The following is a 14,293-nucleotide window of genomic DNA, read 5'->3' as shown; positions in this document are numbered from 1 at the left end:
ACGGCGGAGAGTGTTTGGCGAGAGTCCGAGATCCAGCCCCTGTTGAAGAAAGTGGAGAATATGTGGGACAGAAGACTGTAAAGGAACAATGCCCTTTCTATGGCACCAGACAGAGAACCGTGTCCAAGGGGCATCATAAATGCGATTAGTAGAAGAGCGCCTGAAGGCTTGAATTGTGTGAATAACCTCAGTAGACAGATTGGCAGTCCTTAGAGCCTCCCGCTCAACCTCCAAGAGGTTAGACGTAACCAAGGAAGGTTGGGATGTTGGAACGACCCTTGAAGAAGCAACGAGGGAAACTGAGGAAGCTGCCACGGTGGGGCTACCGAGAGGTTCAGTAGATTGACAAACCAGGGTCTGCGAAGCCACCGAGGAGCGATTAAGATCAGTTCTGCCTCCTCCTCCACCAATATTTTCCGCACCACTCGTTGTATGAGAGGGATCGGGGGGAAAGCATACAGAAGGCCTGGAGGCCATTGGCACCTTAGAGTGTCGGCTCCCTCCACCCCTTGAGTCACGTACCATGAAAAGTACCGTGGCAGTTGATTGTTGCCCTGTGAGGCAAAGAGGTCGAGAACCGGAAGGCTGTACCTGACGGTCAGTTGATGAAAGATTCCCCGACGCAAGGTCCACTCTGCCGGGTCGATGTGCATGCGGCTGAGGCCGTCTGCCTGGGTGTTCTGGACCCCCGAAATGTGTTCGGCCCAGAGAGACAATAGGTGGGTTTCCGCCCAGGCGCCCAGTTGAAAGGACAAGGCCATTAGCCGTCTGGACTTTGTCTCCCCCCTTGCCGGTTTATATGCGCTTTGGCAGTGGTATTGTCCATAAGGACGAGCATGTGCGCATTGGCCACAAGATGTTCAAAGTGAAAAAGGGCGAGAAGGACAGTTTTCAGCTCCAACCAGTTGATACTGTTCCTCTGGTTGGAGCGTGACCAAAGGCCTTGGGCTGTTTGCAACAGAATGTGAGCTCCCCATCCCTGCAGACTCGCATCTGTGGTTAGAGTGATGCGTGGGGGGGGGGGGTTGTCGCGAAACAGAGAGCCCTGTTCTAAGGCAGGGGAGAGCCACCAGCGAAGGGACCGGCTTACCTCTGAGGTTAGACGAACCTTGTGCATCAAGCAACTGCAGTCTGCCTTCTGGAACTGTAACAGAAACCATTGGAGCTGGCGACTGTGGAATCTGGCCCACGGAACAATGTTGAAGGAGGACACCAGTTTCCCCAGGAGTTGAGACAGGTGAATGAGAGGAATGTTCTGCTGACCTCTGGTGGATGAGACCAGATCGTGAATGCTCATCTGCCTTTCTGGTGATAAGAAAACCCATTCCAGAGAGGTATCTATCACTGCCCCTAGGTGCATGAGGTGAGTTGTTGGCTGCAGGTGACTTTTCTTCAAGCTGACCAGGAAGCCGTGGTCTTCTACGGTCTGAAGAGTGATCTGGATGTCTCTGTGAGCCTGGTGTAGGGACCTGGACAGTAACAAAATATCATCAAGGTAACAGAGAATTCTAACCAGCATAGAACTAAGATGGACAGCCAGTGCAGCAAGGATTTTAGTGAAGACCCTCAAGGCCAAGGACAACCCAAATGGAAGGGCATGGTATTGAAAATGATTGCCTGCGTAAGAAAAATGGAGGAACTTCCTGTGATCAGGAAAAATAGGGATTTGGAGATATACCTCTGTGAGATCAACCGAGGAGAGGAGGTCGTTAGGCCAAATGCTCTCTAAAATGGATAGCAGAGTGCATTTTAAACCTCCTATAGACTATAAATTTGTTTAAAAATTTGAGGTTGAGGATTGCCCTCTAGCCCCCTGAAGACTTAGGCACTATGAAGAGACGTGAATAAAACCTCTGCCCATTTTGGTCAGGGGGCACCTCCTCAGTGGCCTGAATTTGGAGGAGATGACCAATACAAGTTCAACTAGATGCCTTTTGGTACTGTCAAAGGCCAAATCGGATAGTATGCCTGATCCAGGCATCATGGGTGATGTCATCCCAATGATCGACGAAAGCTGACAGGTGGCCCCCAATAGGGAGGTCCACGGAAAGATCACTTCTGCTTTTGGAAGGAGTGGTTGGAGCCACCCTTGAAGGGCTTCCTGTAAGAGAAATGCTGTTGGATCTGTCCTGAGATGGATGGCCCTGTCTTGGGGGAGCCTGGCGTTGAGGACTGGGGTAGGCAAAACCCCCATCCGCCCCTCGAAAGGATGACCTACAGAAAAAAGAAGAGGGTTTAGATTATGTTTTGTGGCTGGCAGAAGGAAGCACCTTTCGTTTATCCTTGGACTCTACTAAGAGAGGTTCCAAAGGTGGGCCAAAGAGCAGACCAGGAGAGAAAGGAGCAGATGCCAAATGCCACTTTGCTCTGGCCTCCGCTTGCCATTGCTTCAGCCATAGGAGACGTCTTGTGGTGACTGAAGATGCCATCGACTTGGAAGTGAAACGAGCTGCATCCAGAGAGGCATCAGCAGCGTATTCCATTGCCGCTTTGAGCTTGTTGGTGTCCTGGTGAGAGTGGGAATCAGCTGAAGGAATTCTGTCTTGCATCTGCTTCAGCCAACAGAGGGCCGCCCTGTTGAAAAAGGAAGCGGAAGTGGCAGCCCTGACCGCCCATGCGGCAGACTGATGACCTTTGACCAATGATTGTTCGAAGTGTTTGTCCACAGGACAGAGCGCGTCCTCTGGAGCATTGGTAGCTGCATTGGGAGATGACAGAGAAACCACAGATAGGTCAATGGAAGGAACTTCCAACAGCTTAGAAAGCTCTGGACTGACATTGTACAATTGTTTGCCCAATGTAGAAGGGAGGGGCCCCGCCCCTGGAGATGTCCACTGATTCTGAATGACTTCCAAGAACAGCTTTGGGGAGGGAACCACATCTTTTTCAACAGGAGGTCGAGGAAATAGCGGATCCGTGGTGTCAGATTTGTCAATCTCTGCAGTAGAGGAAGGTTTTGAGGCTTGGATGCCAGAGACTTTTTTGGTCTTGAACAAGAAGGAGCGAAACAAGGCAGGCTTGAAGAGGCCCAGTAAGGCTGAAGGGGCTGGTGTCAAGTCCTCATCATCCAAAAGGTTGGAATCACGGGTCACCTGTTCCTCAGAATCAGCAGCAGAAGGCTGAGTGGTAGTTTGAGAAACAGCCCCTTGAGAATGGGAAGAATTGCCCTTGTTTGATTTCTTAGAAGTAGAACACTGAGGGGTGGTGGTAGCCGGACCCCGATGTTGGAGGCCTGCGGCAATGCCTCGTTCAATAGCTGCTGCTATGATGTCAGCAATATCATTGGGATTGACAGAAGCAGTTCTGGGGGGAGGAGAACCCACATCTATGTCTGGGGTGACACTACCATCCCCCTCAGAATCATAGTCCACTTGAAACCTAATCCCATCCTCCAGGTTTAAAGGAGAGGTGGGGGGGTAGATATCCCCATCAGTATTAGTAGAGAGATCTTCAGTAGGATGGACAATTACTGGGGGGGAAATCCGAGGGGCAAGAATGGCGCAGAGCCATGCTTGGTCTTAGAAGTGGCCTTTCGTGGAGCGGAATCAGAGGCCTTGTCAATGTCTGGGCCAGGGATAGCCACATTTGGATGGATGGCAACCGACTAAAACTCAACCCTTCCAAGACGGAGTGGCTGTGGCTTCCGGCCTCCCGGTTCAACCAGGTGCTTCCATCTCTGGCCATCGGGGGCGTCCAACTAGCCCCCATGGAACAGGTGCGCAATTTGGGCGTCCTCCTAGATACCCGGCTGTCCATGGATAACCATGTAACAGCCGTGGCAAGGGAGGCGTTCCATCAGGTTCGCCTGATGCGCCAATTGCGCCCCTTATTGGACCGGGATGCCCTACGCACAGTCACCCATGCGCTAGTGACGTCTCGCCTGGATTACTGCAATGCTCTCTACATGGGGCTTCCCTTGAGATGCACTCGGAGACTACAGTTGGTCCAGAACGCGGCCGCGCGGGTGATTATGGGGAGGACTAGATACTCCCCTGTAACACCTCTCCTGCGCGAGCTGCACTGGCTGCCTGTGGTCTACCGAGTGCGTTTCAAGGTTTTGATTATGATCTTTAAAGCGCTCCATGGCACAGGGCCTAGTTATATGCAGGATCGCATCCTGCCCCACACATCCCTACGACCAATTCGCTCACACAGAGAGGGACTTCTCCGGGTGCCGTCCGCCAAACAGTGCCGGGGGGCGACACCCAGGAGCAGAGCCTTCTCTGTGATGGGCCCAGCCCTATGGAATGACCTCCCCCGTGACATCAGGATTACTTCCGATCTCCGCTCCTTCCGTGTACAGCTGAAGACCCACCTCTTTCAATTATCTGGCCTGGCTCAATCGCAATCGTAATTTTCCCATTCCTCCAAACTGTTTTTTAAATGGTTCTTAAATATTAATTTTATTGGGTTTTTACAATTGGGGTATTTTAAAGTAGATTTTTAACTGTCTATTGATGTAATTTGCTTCCTCCTCCGTGTATGTATGCGTGTTGTGTATGTATGTACGTTTGGTGTTATTATATATTTTTATGTTATATGCTCCATTGTACGCCGCCCCGAGTCCTACTTGGAAAGGGAGCGACTAATAAATCCAAATTTATTATTATTATTATTATTATTTTGAGCCTCCTGCGGAGGGACAGGCCTAGGGGCCTTAGCAGGCTTGGTTGAAGAAGGTTGGGAAGCATTGGTTCTCTTTTTGCTTCTGGGTTCAGAGTGAGCTGGAGCAGGAATAATGGCGGGAGAAGAGGGATCGTTCCCCTGAGATAACATGGTTTCATGGTTGGCATTACTCACGGTTACTGAAGACACACAAAATGGCCACCATAGGTTTCCCGCCCAAACAAAATGGCTACCTGAATAGATAGGGCCCAGAGGAAGGGCTGAGTAAATAGGGCCCTGAGGAAGGGCTGAGGGAGCGAACCAGCCTGGCAGTTTAGCACTCAGCAGAAATTGCCGCTTTGCTGTCGGAAGGCTGGAAGTGAAGCCAACAGGCGAAAGGGAGGAACGCTGCTGAGGCAGCAATAAGAGCGGCGGCGCCTACGACGCTTTGGAGAAGCTGCAGGCTGCGAGGGCGATGAGATCGCTTTTTAAAGTCTTTAGGCTGCATGGCTGCAGCAATTGGCTCTTCAGGCGGAGGGGCAGCAGCGATGAACAGAAAGGCAGAACCGGAGGTAAATTCCCATTGGCTAGCCGCAAGCATTCCCTGCCATGTGTGGAGGAAACCTAGAGTGAGGCAGAAGCCCCTAGAGGCTACGAATCGAATGAATTTACAGCCAATTGAAAGAATTTCGAAAGATAGCCAAATAGAAAAAAAATTGGAAGTTTTTGGAATAATTTTAGTTTGAAAAGAATTAATTAACAAGGAGAGATAAAGAGACACAGCTAATCGAAGGATCGACTGAGTCTATTCTTGGGAGGAGGAGCCTCGTGCGCATGTCTTTAATACTTGTAGACCCAGTCGTATTTGATCCTGACGGAGTCATACCCATGCCTGTATGATGTCTCCACCTACTAGGAGATAGGAGCCTGGGGAGAGCGAAAAAAGCCTCCCCCCTCCCGGAGCCCCTCCTGAGGCTCCAGAGGGCAAAAAACGACCCAGTTTGCTCATAGGGCTGTTTTTAGTCCTCCGGAGCTTTCAGGGAAGCCTCCTGAAGGTCCCTGAAGGCTCTGGATGGCTTAAACCGACTCTATGAGCAAACCAAAAGTCCGTTCCTGAACTTCCAGTTTGCCCATAGGGCCGTTTTTTTGCACTCTGGAGGCTTCAGGGAAGCTCCTGAAGACTCTGGAGGGCCTCCGGGGGTGGTGGGGGAGACTCTTTTCGCCCTCCCCAGGCTCCTATAAAGCCTCTGGAGCTGGGGGGGGGGGGCGAAAAATAGCTTTAAAAAAGGCTGAACTCAGCTGCCGCTGGCCAGCTGACAGGGCAACGCCTTGCGTGCCCTGACAAATGGCTCTGTGTGCCACCTCTGGCACGCATGCCATAGGTTCGCCATCCCAGCCCTATACCATTTCTGACAGATGGCTGTCCAGTCTCTTCTTGAAAGCTTCCAGTAAAAGCAGATATTTAGCAGGTAATTCAATAGCCACCATATATTTATGATTTATGAAAAATAAAGCATAAAGGTCTTTAGAATATTTAATCCTCTAATAATTTTTCTACTGTATGTACAAAAATACACATGGTATCCAAAATAGTTGAATTTCTGTACAATGTATGAAGCTATTTTTGCATAATTTGCTATATTTTAGGCAGGCAAAGAACTAAATTCCACCTCTGTGCCATTTTTCTGATTTCTGGTATCTGATAGTTCACAAGTCTTTACTTATTGCCAGTACCATTAATATTGATATCATATACTGTATCTTGATTACTATAAAAACACATGAGGAACTTCAAAAGATTACCTGAATCTTCACTATCATAATAAGTTCTGCTATATTGTGGTAAATCCTGTGTGGAGAGATTCTGGGTTGATACTGGAGTTCCTCTTGGGTCTGCATAAAGTAGTAGCAAGGGTTGGTAATGACCCTTAATGCACTTAGTAACAACATCTTTCCATTTAGGGCCTATCTGAAAATATTTTAAGTAATGAGGGGTCATTTTTGATACAATTAAGTACAACAATGACATTGGTCTTAACAAATAGATGATCCAACGGACAATGGGAAACAATTGTTATGATGTAAGTAACATATTAATTACATACAAACAAAATATTACATTAAAGGCCAGTACCAGTTTAAGATAAAGAACTTCAAAAAGCTCTTTAAGATTATTCCATTAAGAACTTAAAATAACAAAACATACTACAAAACAAAGCATAGCATTTACAGCAAGCATTTACAGAGACTCAATTTCCAGGATCTCTGTCTGAAAACAAGCAGCAGCAAGTAATTTCATCCTATTGTGGTTTGTAGAGCAAAAGTACACGATGAAGAGCTGTGTGAGTGTTTGTGTGTGTGTATTCAGCCTCTTAGCATAGCTCAGTTTGTGAGTAAATTTTTATTTTTCATAACTTCCTAATCTAGTTATCTATTGAAAGTTCTGTAGGTTCTTTTCAGTTTCTTGCCTCTTCCAATTTATTTTATGTATGTATATATGTATTTATTTACATTTCATGTGTATAGAGCGCCCATCTTCCTCAAGGTCAGATTTACCTGCTTCCAACATAAAGTTGATAAGAGATTGAAAGGATAGATCAGAATTGAGCTGTATCATTTTCAACAAATAGAAACATACAAATATTTCGGACAATTTTTTTCTGAACAACGTGAGTACTGGACAATTTATGTGGAAGTGATGTATCAATTCTGAAATATCTAACCAAATATACATTTATTCACTTTGTGTGTTTTTGCAGACATTTTATTAACATCAACCTGTAGTCATAATCAGCGGTGGGTTTCACATTTTGTTACGACCGGTTTGCCCAGCGCGCGCCTGATCGCTTTGCGATTTCTGCTGCGGTAAACCGGTCCGAACCAGCTGAATACCACCTCTGGTCATAATGACACTAAAAATGAAAGTAAGAAATCTGGGATAATGTTAAATGTTATGGCGCTAAAAGTATTGTTCAACCAGCATTGTTCATGAACAATACATGTGACAATAAAGAATGGAAGGTAGTAGATTTGGTTTCTAATACTATTAAATAGATAAATATGGACAAAACATAGTTAAGATTCCTCCTATGGAAGAAGACAATGCAGATTTGTCAAGATCATGAAGAGAAAGGATGCATCTATTATAATGAAGATCAAAATAGTTAATACAATTTTCTTTCCAGTGGTAACACATGGCTATGAAACCTAGCTCTTGAAAAAAATGAGAGAAGAACAAGAAACATTTTTGAATTATGGATCTGGAGATTACTAGGTGTCCTGTAGATTTGAGGAAAAAAATATTAAATTTGTGTGTTGTAACAATGGAGTGACTGCTCCACTGAGGTGCTATTCAGTAAGCAGAAACTTATCTACAATGCACATCTGATGGATAAAAACATCATGGGAAATAGCAGGCAAAGATAAAGATAAATTATACAGAATAAAATAAAGTACAAGATTCTCCCTAAAAGAGCTATAAGCTAGTACTAAAATTAAGTGCACAAGTACCTCATTATGACTCAATGGCCCCCAAATTAACTAACTAACCATTTATACTGTGGTGATGCATAGGGGCTGAAAACCAAATGAATAAGAAAACCCTTTTCTCTTACTAAGAACTAAGGCAGGAATCACATCCCATTTCCTAAATAAAAATTCATCCTGTTGCTTTATCTGTAACATTGCTGTCAGCAATCTTTGTTTAACTGGGTGATGGCAGATAAAAGTCTATTGTGGTTATTTTATTTCTTCAAATATCAGTAAATGTTGAAAAGAATATTGTGTATGTTTTAAAATATTTCCAGTAAAGGATAATATTTGTGTTATTCAACCCCTCCTGGTTGAAAAGAATCTTTTGAATTGGAAGTAGTCATCATAGCAGTTTACATCTTTGCATAATGATGATCTTAGTTTGTGATACTAACATAATTATATTAAAAAACTGATGCAGGTTTGCAAAATTTAGGTAATTCCTAGCCAGCATAAAATGAATATTGTTGCAATAAGATTAGTCTGGCCAAACAGATCATGCCAGACTAATCTTATTACATTCTTTGATAATGTGACAAAATTAGTGGACCAGAGGAATGCCGTCGATATAGTTTACTTGGACTTCAGTAAGGCATTTGATAAAGTAGACCATAACCTACTACTAGATAAAGTAGAAGAATGTGGGTTAGACAGCATCACCACCAGAAGGATTCGTAACTGGCTGACCAACCACACTCAACGTGTAGTCCTCAATGGAACTGCATCTTCATGGAGGGAAGTATGCAGTGGAGTACCCCAAGGCTCTGTTTTGGGCCCAGTACTCTTCAACATCTTCATCAATGATTTGGATGAGGGAATAAATGGGGAACTCATCAAATTTGCAGATAACACCAAGCTGGCAGGAATAGCCAACAGTCCAGAAGATAGGCTAAAGATACAGAAGGATCTTGACAAACTTGAACATTGGGCACTATCTAATAAAATGAAATTCAATGGTGAAAAGAGTAAGGTTCTACATTTAGGCAACAAAAATGAAATGCACAGGTACAGTATAGGTGGTACCTTGCTCAACAGTAGTAACTGTGAAAGGAACCTTGGAGTCCTAGTGGACAACCATTTAAATATGAGCCACCAGTGTGCAGCAGCTGCCAAAAAGCCAACACAGTTCTAGGCTGCATCAACAGAGGGATAGAATCAAAATCACGTGAAGTGTTAATACCACTTTATAATGCCTTGGTAAGGCCACACTTGGAATACTGCTTTCGGTTTTGGTCGCCGCGATGTAGAAAAGATGTGGAGACTCTAGAAAGAGTGCAGAGAAGAGCAACAAAGATGATTAGGGAACTGGAGACAAAAATATATGAAGAACGGTTACAGGAACCGGGTATGTCTAGTTTAATAGAAAGAAGGACTAGAGGAGACGTGATAGCAGTGTTCCAATATCTCAGGGGATGCCACAAAGAAGTCAAACTATTCTCCAAGGCACCTGAGGGTAGAACAAGAAGCAATGGGTGGAAACTAATCAAGGAGAGAAGCAACTTAGAACTGAAGAGAAATTTCCTGACAGTTAGAACAATTAATCAGTGGAACAGCTGGCCTCCAGAAGTTGTGAATGCCCCAACACTGGAAGTCCTTAAGAAGATATTGGATAGCCATTTGTCTGAAACGGTATAGGGTTTCCTGCCTAGGCAGGGGTTGGACTAGAAGACCTCCAAGGTCCCTTCCAACTCTGCTATTGTATAGTGTTGTATTGCATTGTATTGAGTTATTATTATTATTATTTCCCCAGATCAGGAACATTTTTAAAAGGCTAGCAATTTATAAGAAAAAATAAAGAAGCCCATAGAAAATATTGAAGAGAAAAAAATAAAAATCTGTAAGCATTCAAGTATGAGAAAAAGTTTTTAAAAAGCCATATATACGTGTGTGTGTATATGTATATGTATCAGGGACGCAGTGGCTCAGTGGCTAAGATGCTGAGCTAGTCGATCAGAAAGGTTGGCAGTTCAGCAGTTTGAATCCCTAGCATCGTGTAACAGAATGAGCGCCCGTTACTTGTCCCAGCTTTTGCCAACCTAGCAGTTCAAAAGCATGTAAAAATGCAAGTAGAAAAATAGGGACTACATTTGGTGGGAAGGTAACAGCGTTCTGGGCGCCTTCGGAGTTTAGTCATGTCAGCCACATGACCACGGAAACGTCTTTGAACAGCACTGGCTCTTTGGCTTTGAAATGAAGATGAGAACTACTCCCTAGAGTCGGGAACGACTAGCACATATGTGCGAGGGGAACTTTTACCTTTTATGTATAAGTATATGTACACACACAACCACTATCCCCCCAAATCACAGTATTCCCAGGGTCATGATAAAAGACCCTGTTCTCTAAAAGTTAACCCTATAGAAAGCATCCAGGTTAAAATAAGTGAAGAGTAAATAAAAGATTACTTATTTATGACACAGGTGTCCAACTTTTTGCCTGGATTGTACTGAGTGAAGACGAATTGTCTTGGGTTGCGTATAAAACATAAATTGTACTGTATTTTGTAAACTATAAGATGCACCAGAATATAAGATTTTGAAGAGGAAACAAGAAAAAAATAGTTTCTGGCTACTATGCGTCCAGTTTTTGCCCTCTCCCGCCCCCAGGAACACTCTGTAGGCCTCCCAAACCCTTCACACATTCCATTTTTGCCAAAAATGGGCCTGTTTTTGATGCAAACGGGATGCGGCTGTGTGTGTTGGAATATATAAGATGCACAGACATTTCCACCCACTTTTTGGGGGGGAGGGGGAGGTGAGTCTTATAGTCCGAAAAATATGGTACATAAACAACGTAATAATGTTAACAAGTTTATGATCTTATGGGACCACATTAGGAACTGTCCAGGAACACACGCAACTCATGGGCTAGACACACCTGATCTATGATATTCGCTTCTTCTCCCAAGAAGAGTTGGAAAGTTTCTGCCTTACCATCATTGCATTGTACTGGATCCTAATGTTATTTTGTTTGATCTTTCCATAACAACTCATGACAGAATGAAACATAGCAGACAACATATATCCTGCCCTACTCTCTTAACTAATGTGTTCAGGTCATTTTGATATTTTAGAAACAGCAGATGCAACCTCTCTGGAATGTTTCACCATAAACTGCCTGCAAATAATTGGAAGTTTATCAACTCATCTAAAAACAATTCTGATAGACGGTGTCTATCCAAACATTTTATTCTTTTCTCTCTAAATTTCTTACCTCTTTAACATGGGCATCATCAAAATACATCCACATTCGAATCTTTGTTTGAAAGAAAAAGGTGGAGTAATGTTTTCCATAGTAGCAGATCATTCCAACCAAATACAATTCACATTGTTTTGCTCTGTCGTCAGTTACTCTGAAGAACAGCTTAAGGGAGGGAAGAATAATCTCAGTACAATTCTTGCATTTCTCTAAAACCTAAATGCACTTACTGAAAAGTAATTATTTAAGCTGAAAGAAAAATGTTTGAAATAAATCCAGAACAAACAAACATGGACGTGCACATATAGATGAAGGACAGTAGCACAGTCAAACAAGAATGCACATATTGCCATAAGATTTAAGACTCACATCACCCAGTTTAAGGCAAGTGCCCAGGCTATGAATGACATCCTCCGCCAAATCTGAGTGATCCGAATCCCAGACCAGTCCGATGGTGATGATCTGTGGGGAGTTCATCAATACTCGGCGTATCCGAATTTTTTCTCCACAATTGCTCTGAAAAGAAATCCAATGTATTTAATTCCTGATGGTTTTAAACATTCCTTTTTTAGTATTATATGCCTTCATCTCCTGATAACAATGACGTATCTTGGTTTCAGACAAAAACTTCTGAAAATGCAACTGATTTGTACAGTGGAAGAAGCAGGAGTATACCACCTAGAGCAGTGACGGTGAACCTTTTAGAGACCGAGTGCCCAAACTGCAACCCAAAACCCATTTATTTATCACAAATTCAACCTGAATAATGAGGTTTTACTATCTAAAATAATGGTAGTTAGTTGTTCTAAGAAGAACATGATAAATGCACTTTTATGCCCCTTCGTTTTTTTTGAAATATGTTTAGCAACAATAAAAAAAGAAAAACTTTTGTAACATCATTTCTCTCTTTCCCTCCCCCCTTTCCCTTCCTCTCCCTTTCTCTCTTTCCCTCCCTCTCTCTTTCTCTCTATCTTTTTCTCTCTCTTCCCCTCCCTCTCTTTTCCCCTTTCCCTCCCTATTTCTTTCTCTCTTCCCCTCCCTCTCTCTCTCTGCCTGTTTCTCTTTCCCTCCCTCTCTCTTTCCCCCTCAATTTCTCTTTCCCTCCCCCTCTCTCTTTCTATCTCTGTTTCTCTCTCTCTTTCCTTCCATCCCTTTCTCTCTCTTTCTCTCCACACACACTCCCAAACCCTAACAAAGCCAGTGAACTCTTCTTAGAAGGATCTACGCAGGCAATTGGAGGACAAACTGAACTTTTGAGAGCGACTGCAAACTTAGGAGAAGAGAAGCAAGCTGAGTCACTCTCTCACACAATACACACATGCACACACCACCCTCGCAATGGCTCCTTGTTCCTGCACCTGGTCAGCCAAGTCCTTCTGGCGAGGGAAGGTCTCAGCATCTGCAGGGTGCTGCCGCACTCCCCCTCCACAGGGCAGACCTTTTCTGGACATCCTACCAAAATCCCAGGTCAGCCCACCTCCCTTTACCTGGTGATTCCACTGGTGTGGGGAGCAGGAGGAGGGGAGGATAAGAGGAGGCAGCAGAGCCCAGCTAGCCTTAGAAGGGAGATCAGGTGGACTCCCGAAAAGAGATGGGGGAATAATCCTCATGGGAATACGGCAGGGAAATGAGGTGATCACCGTGGCACAGGAGGGCGGGAGGGAGATGGACCGAAGAAGGGCAAAGCTAGAGAGTTCTTTTCTCATTTCTATTGTTCTGGGATTGATTTGAAAGGCACTCTGCATATGATATGAGCCACAGGAAAAGAACACACCAAGGGGACCAAACACAGGGCGAGGAGGTGGTCAGCAAGGGATCCATTATTGCTGCAGAGATAGAGAGCAGTCTAGTCTAGTCTTACACACACACCATTCTTTGCAATTAGGTCTCATCAATGCACAGGTTATTTGCTAGTGTAATTTTTGAAAGAAGGCAAGCAAACGACTATCGGAGGGAATCAGGAGTGTAAAAAGCGAAAGGGTGGGGAGGGTTTTTTGAAATAGAAAGAAAGGAGCGGGGACCATTTGCAAACAGGACCCTGGCTGTCTATCAACTTAAATGGGAGGCATGAAACGAAACTGCATCCACCAATCAGAGCCCTGTTCTGCCCATTGCTTGTTTTGCTGCATGTCTGGCAACATTTCGTCTATACTGGGGCAACAGCATGCATGTCCACACAGAGGGCTCTGTGTGCCAACTGTGGCACGCGTGCCATAGGTTCGCCAGCACAGACCTAGAGTATAAATAGGAGGAACCCACTTAGAGTAGCCCCACAGCAAGATAGATTTATATCGTGATGATAGGGGCTGAAAACCAAATGAATGATAGTAAGTACTATCACATTTTCCTAAATATAAATCCATCCTGTTGCTTTATCTGTAACACTGCAGTCAGCAATCCTTATTTAACTGTGTGATAGGTGATAAAAGTCTGCTGTAGTTCTTTATTTTATTTTATTTCAAGTCAACTATATCTTTTATCAAATAAATTGAACAAAAAATAAAATATATTACAAATTTTCAAATATAACTAAACGTTAAAAGGAATATTGTGCATGTATTAAACTGTTTCTAACAAAGGAGAATATTTGTAATTCAGAGCTAAAATGAAAGGCCGTTGGTATTATCTGAGCTTGATTGTTTTTTGTAGATGTTTCATTACCCAAACTAGGTAACATCAGCAGTACTGGCTAGTAATGAAACGTCTGTAAGGAAACAACAAGTTCAGAGAGCACCAAAGACCCCCTCATTAAAATATTTAAAAGAGAATGATGGTAAGGGAAAGGATAATTTTGAATTAGACTTTTTAAGAACATATGCATATTACAGTTAAGCTAAGTTTTAGTTAATCAGTTTGTATGTTTTCATTATGTAATTTACTCTATAGAAGTGAAATATTTGTAGTACTTTTATGAATATCACTTAGTTTTACCCATTTTGGCTTGGTTCTGGTTAGTTTC

At 43.8% G+C, this 14,293-nt stretch overlaps 1 protein-coding gene across 5 annotated transcripts in view; it reads right to left on the bottom strand.

Annotated features, from left to right (window-relative positions):
- Positions 1 to 14,293, bottom strand: part of USP54 (ubiquitin specific peptidase 54) — a 121,120-nt gene that overhangs the window by 43,850 nt on the left and 62,977 nt on the right. For all 5 annotated transcript variants that reach the window (XM_081955246.1, XM_081955247.1, XM_081955243.1 and 2 more), the window contains 3 exons: positions 11,704 to 11,850; positions 11,350 to 11,499; positions 6,409 to 6,574 (listed from right to left, as the gene is read on the bottom strand). In XM_081955246.1, coding sequence (XP_081811372.1) covers positions 6,409 to 6,574; positions 11,350 to 11,499; positions 11,704 to 11,850 — 463 coding nt within the window. The remainder of the gene's footprint in view (positions 1 to 6,408; positions 6,575 to 11,349; positions 11,500 to 11,703; positions 11,851 to 14,293) is intronic.

This window comes from Natrix helvetica, assembly GCF_964273705.1.
Source record: "Natrix helvetica genome assembly, chromosome: 5".
Lineage (NCBI taxonomy): Eukaryota > Metazoa > Chordata > Lepidosauria > Squamata > Natricidae > Natrix > Natrix helvetica.
The sequence above is the reverse complement of the archived record's forward strand: the minus strand, read 5'-3'. Positions and strand labels throughout refer to the sequence as shown.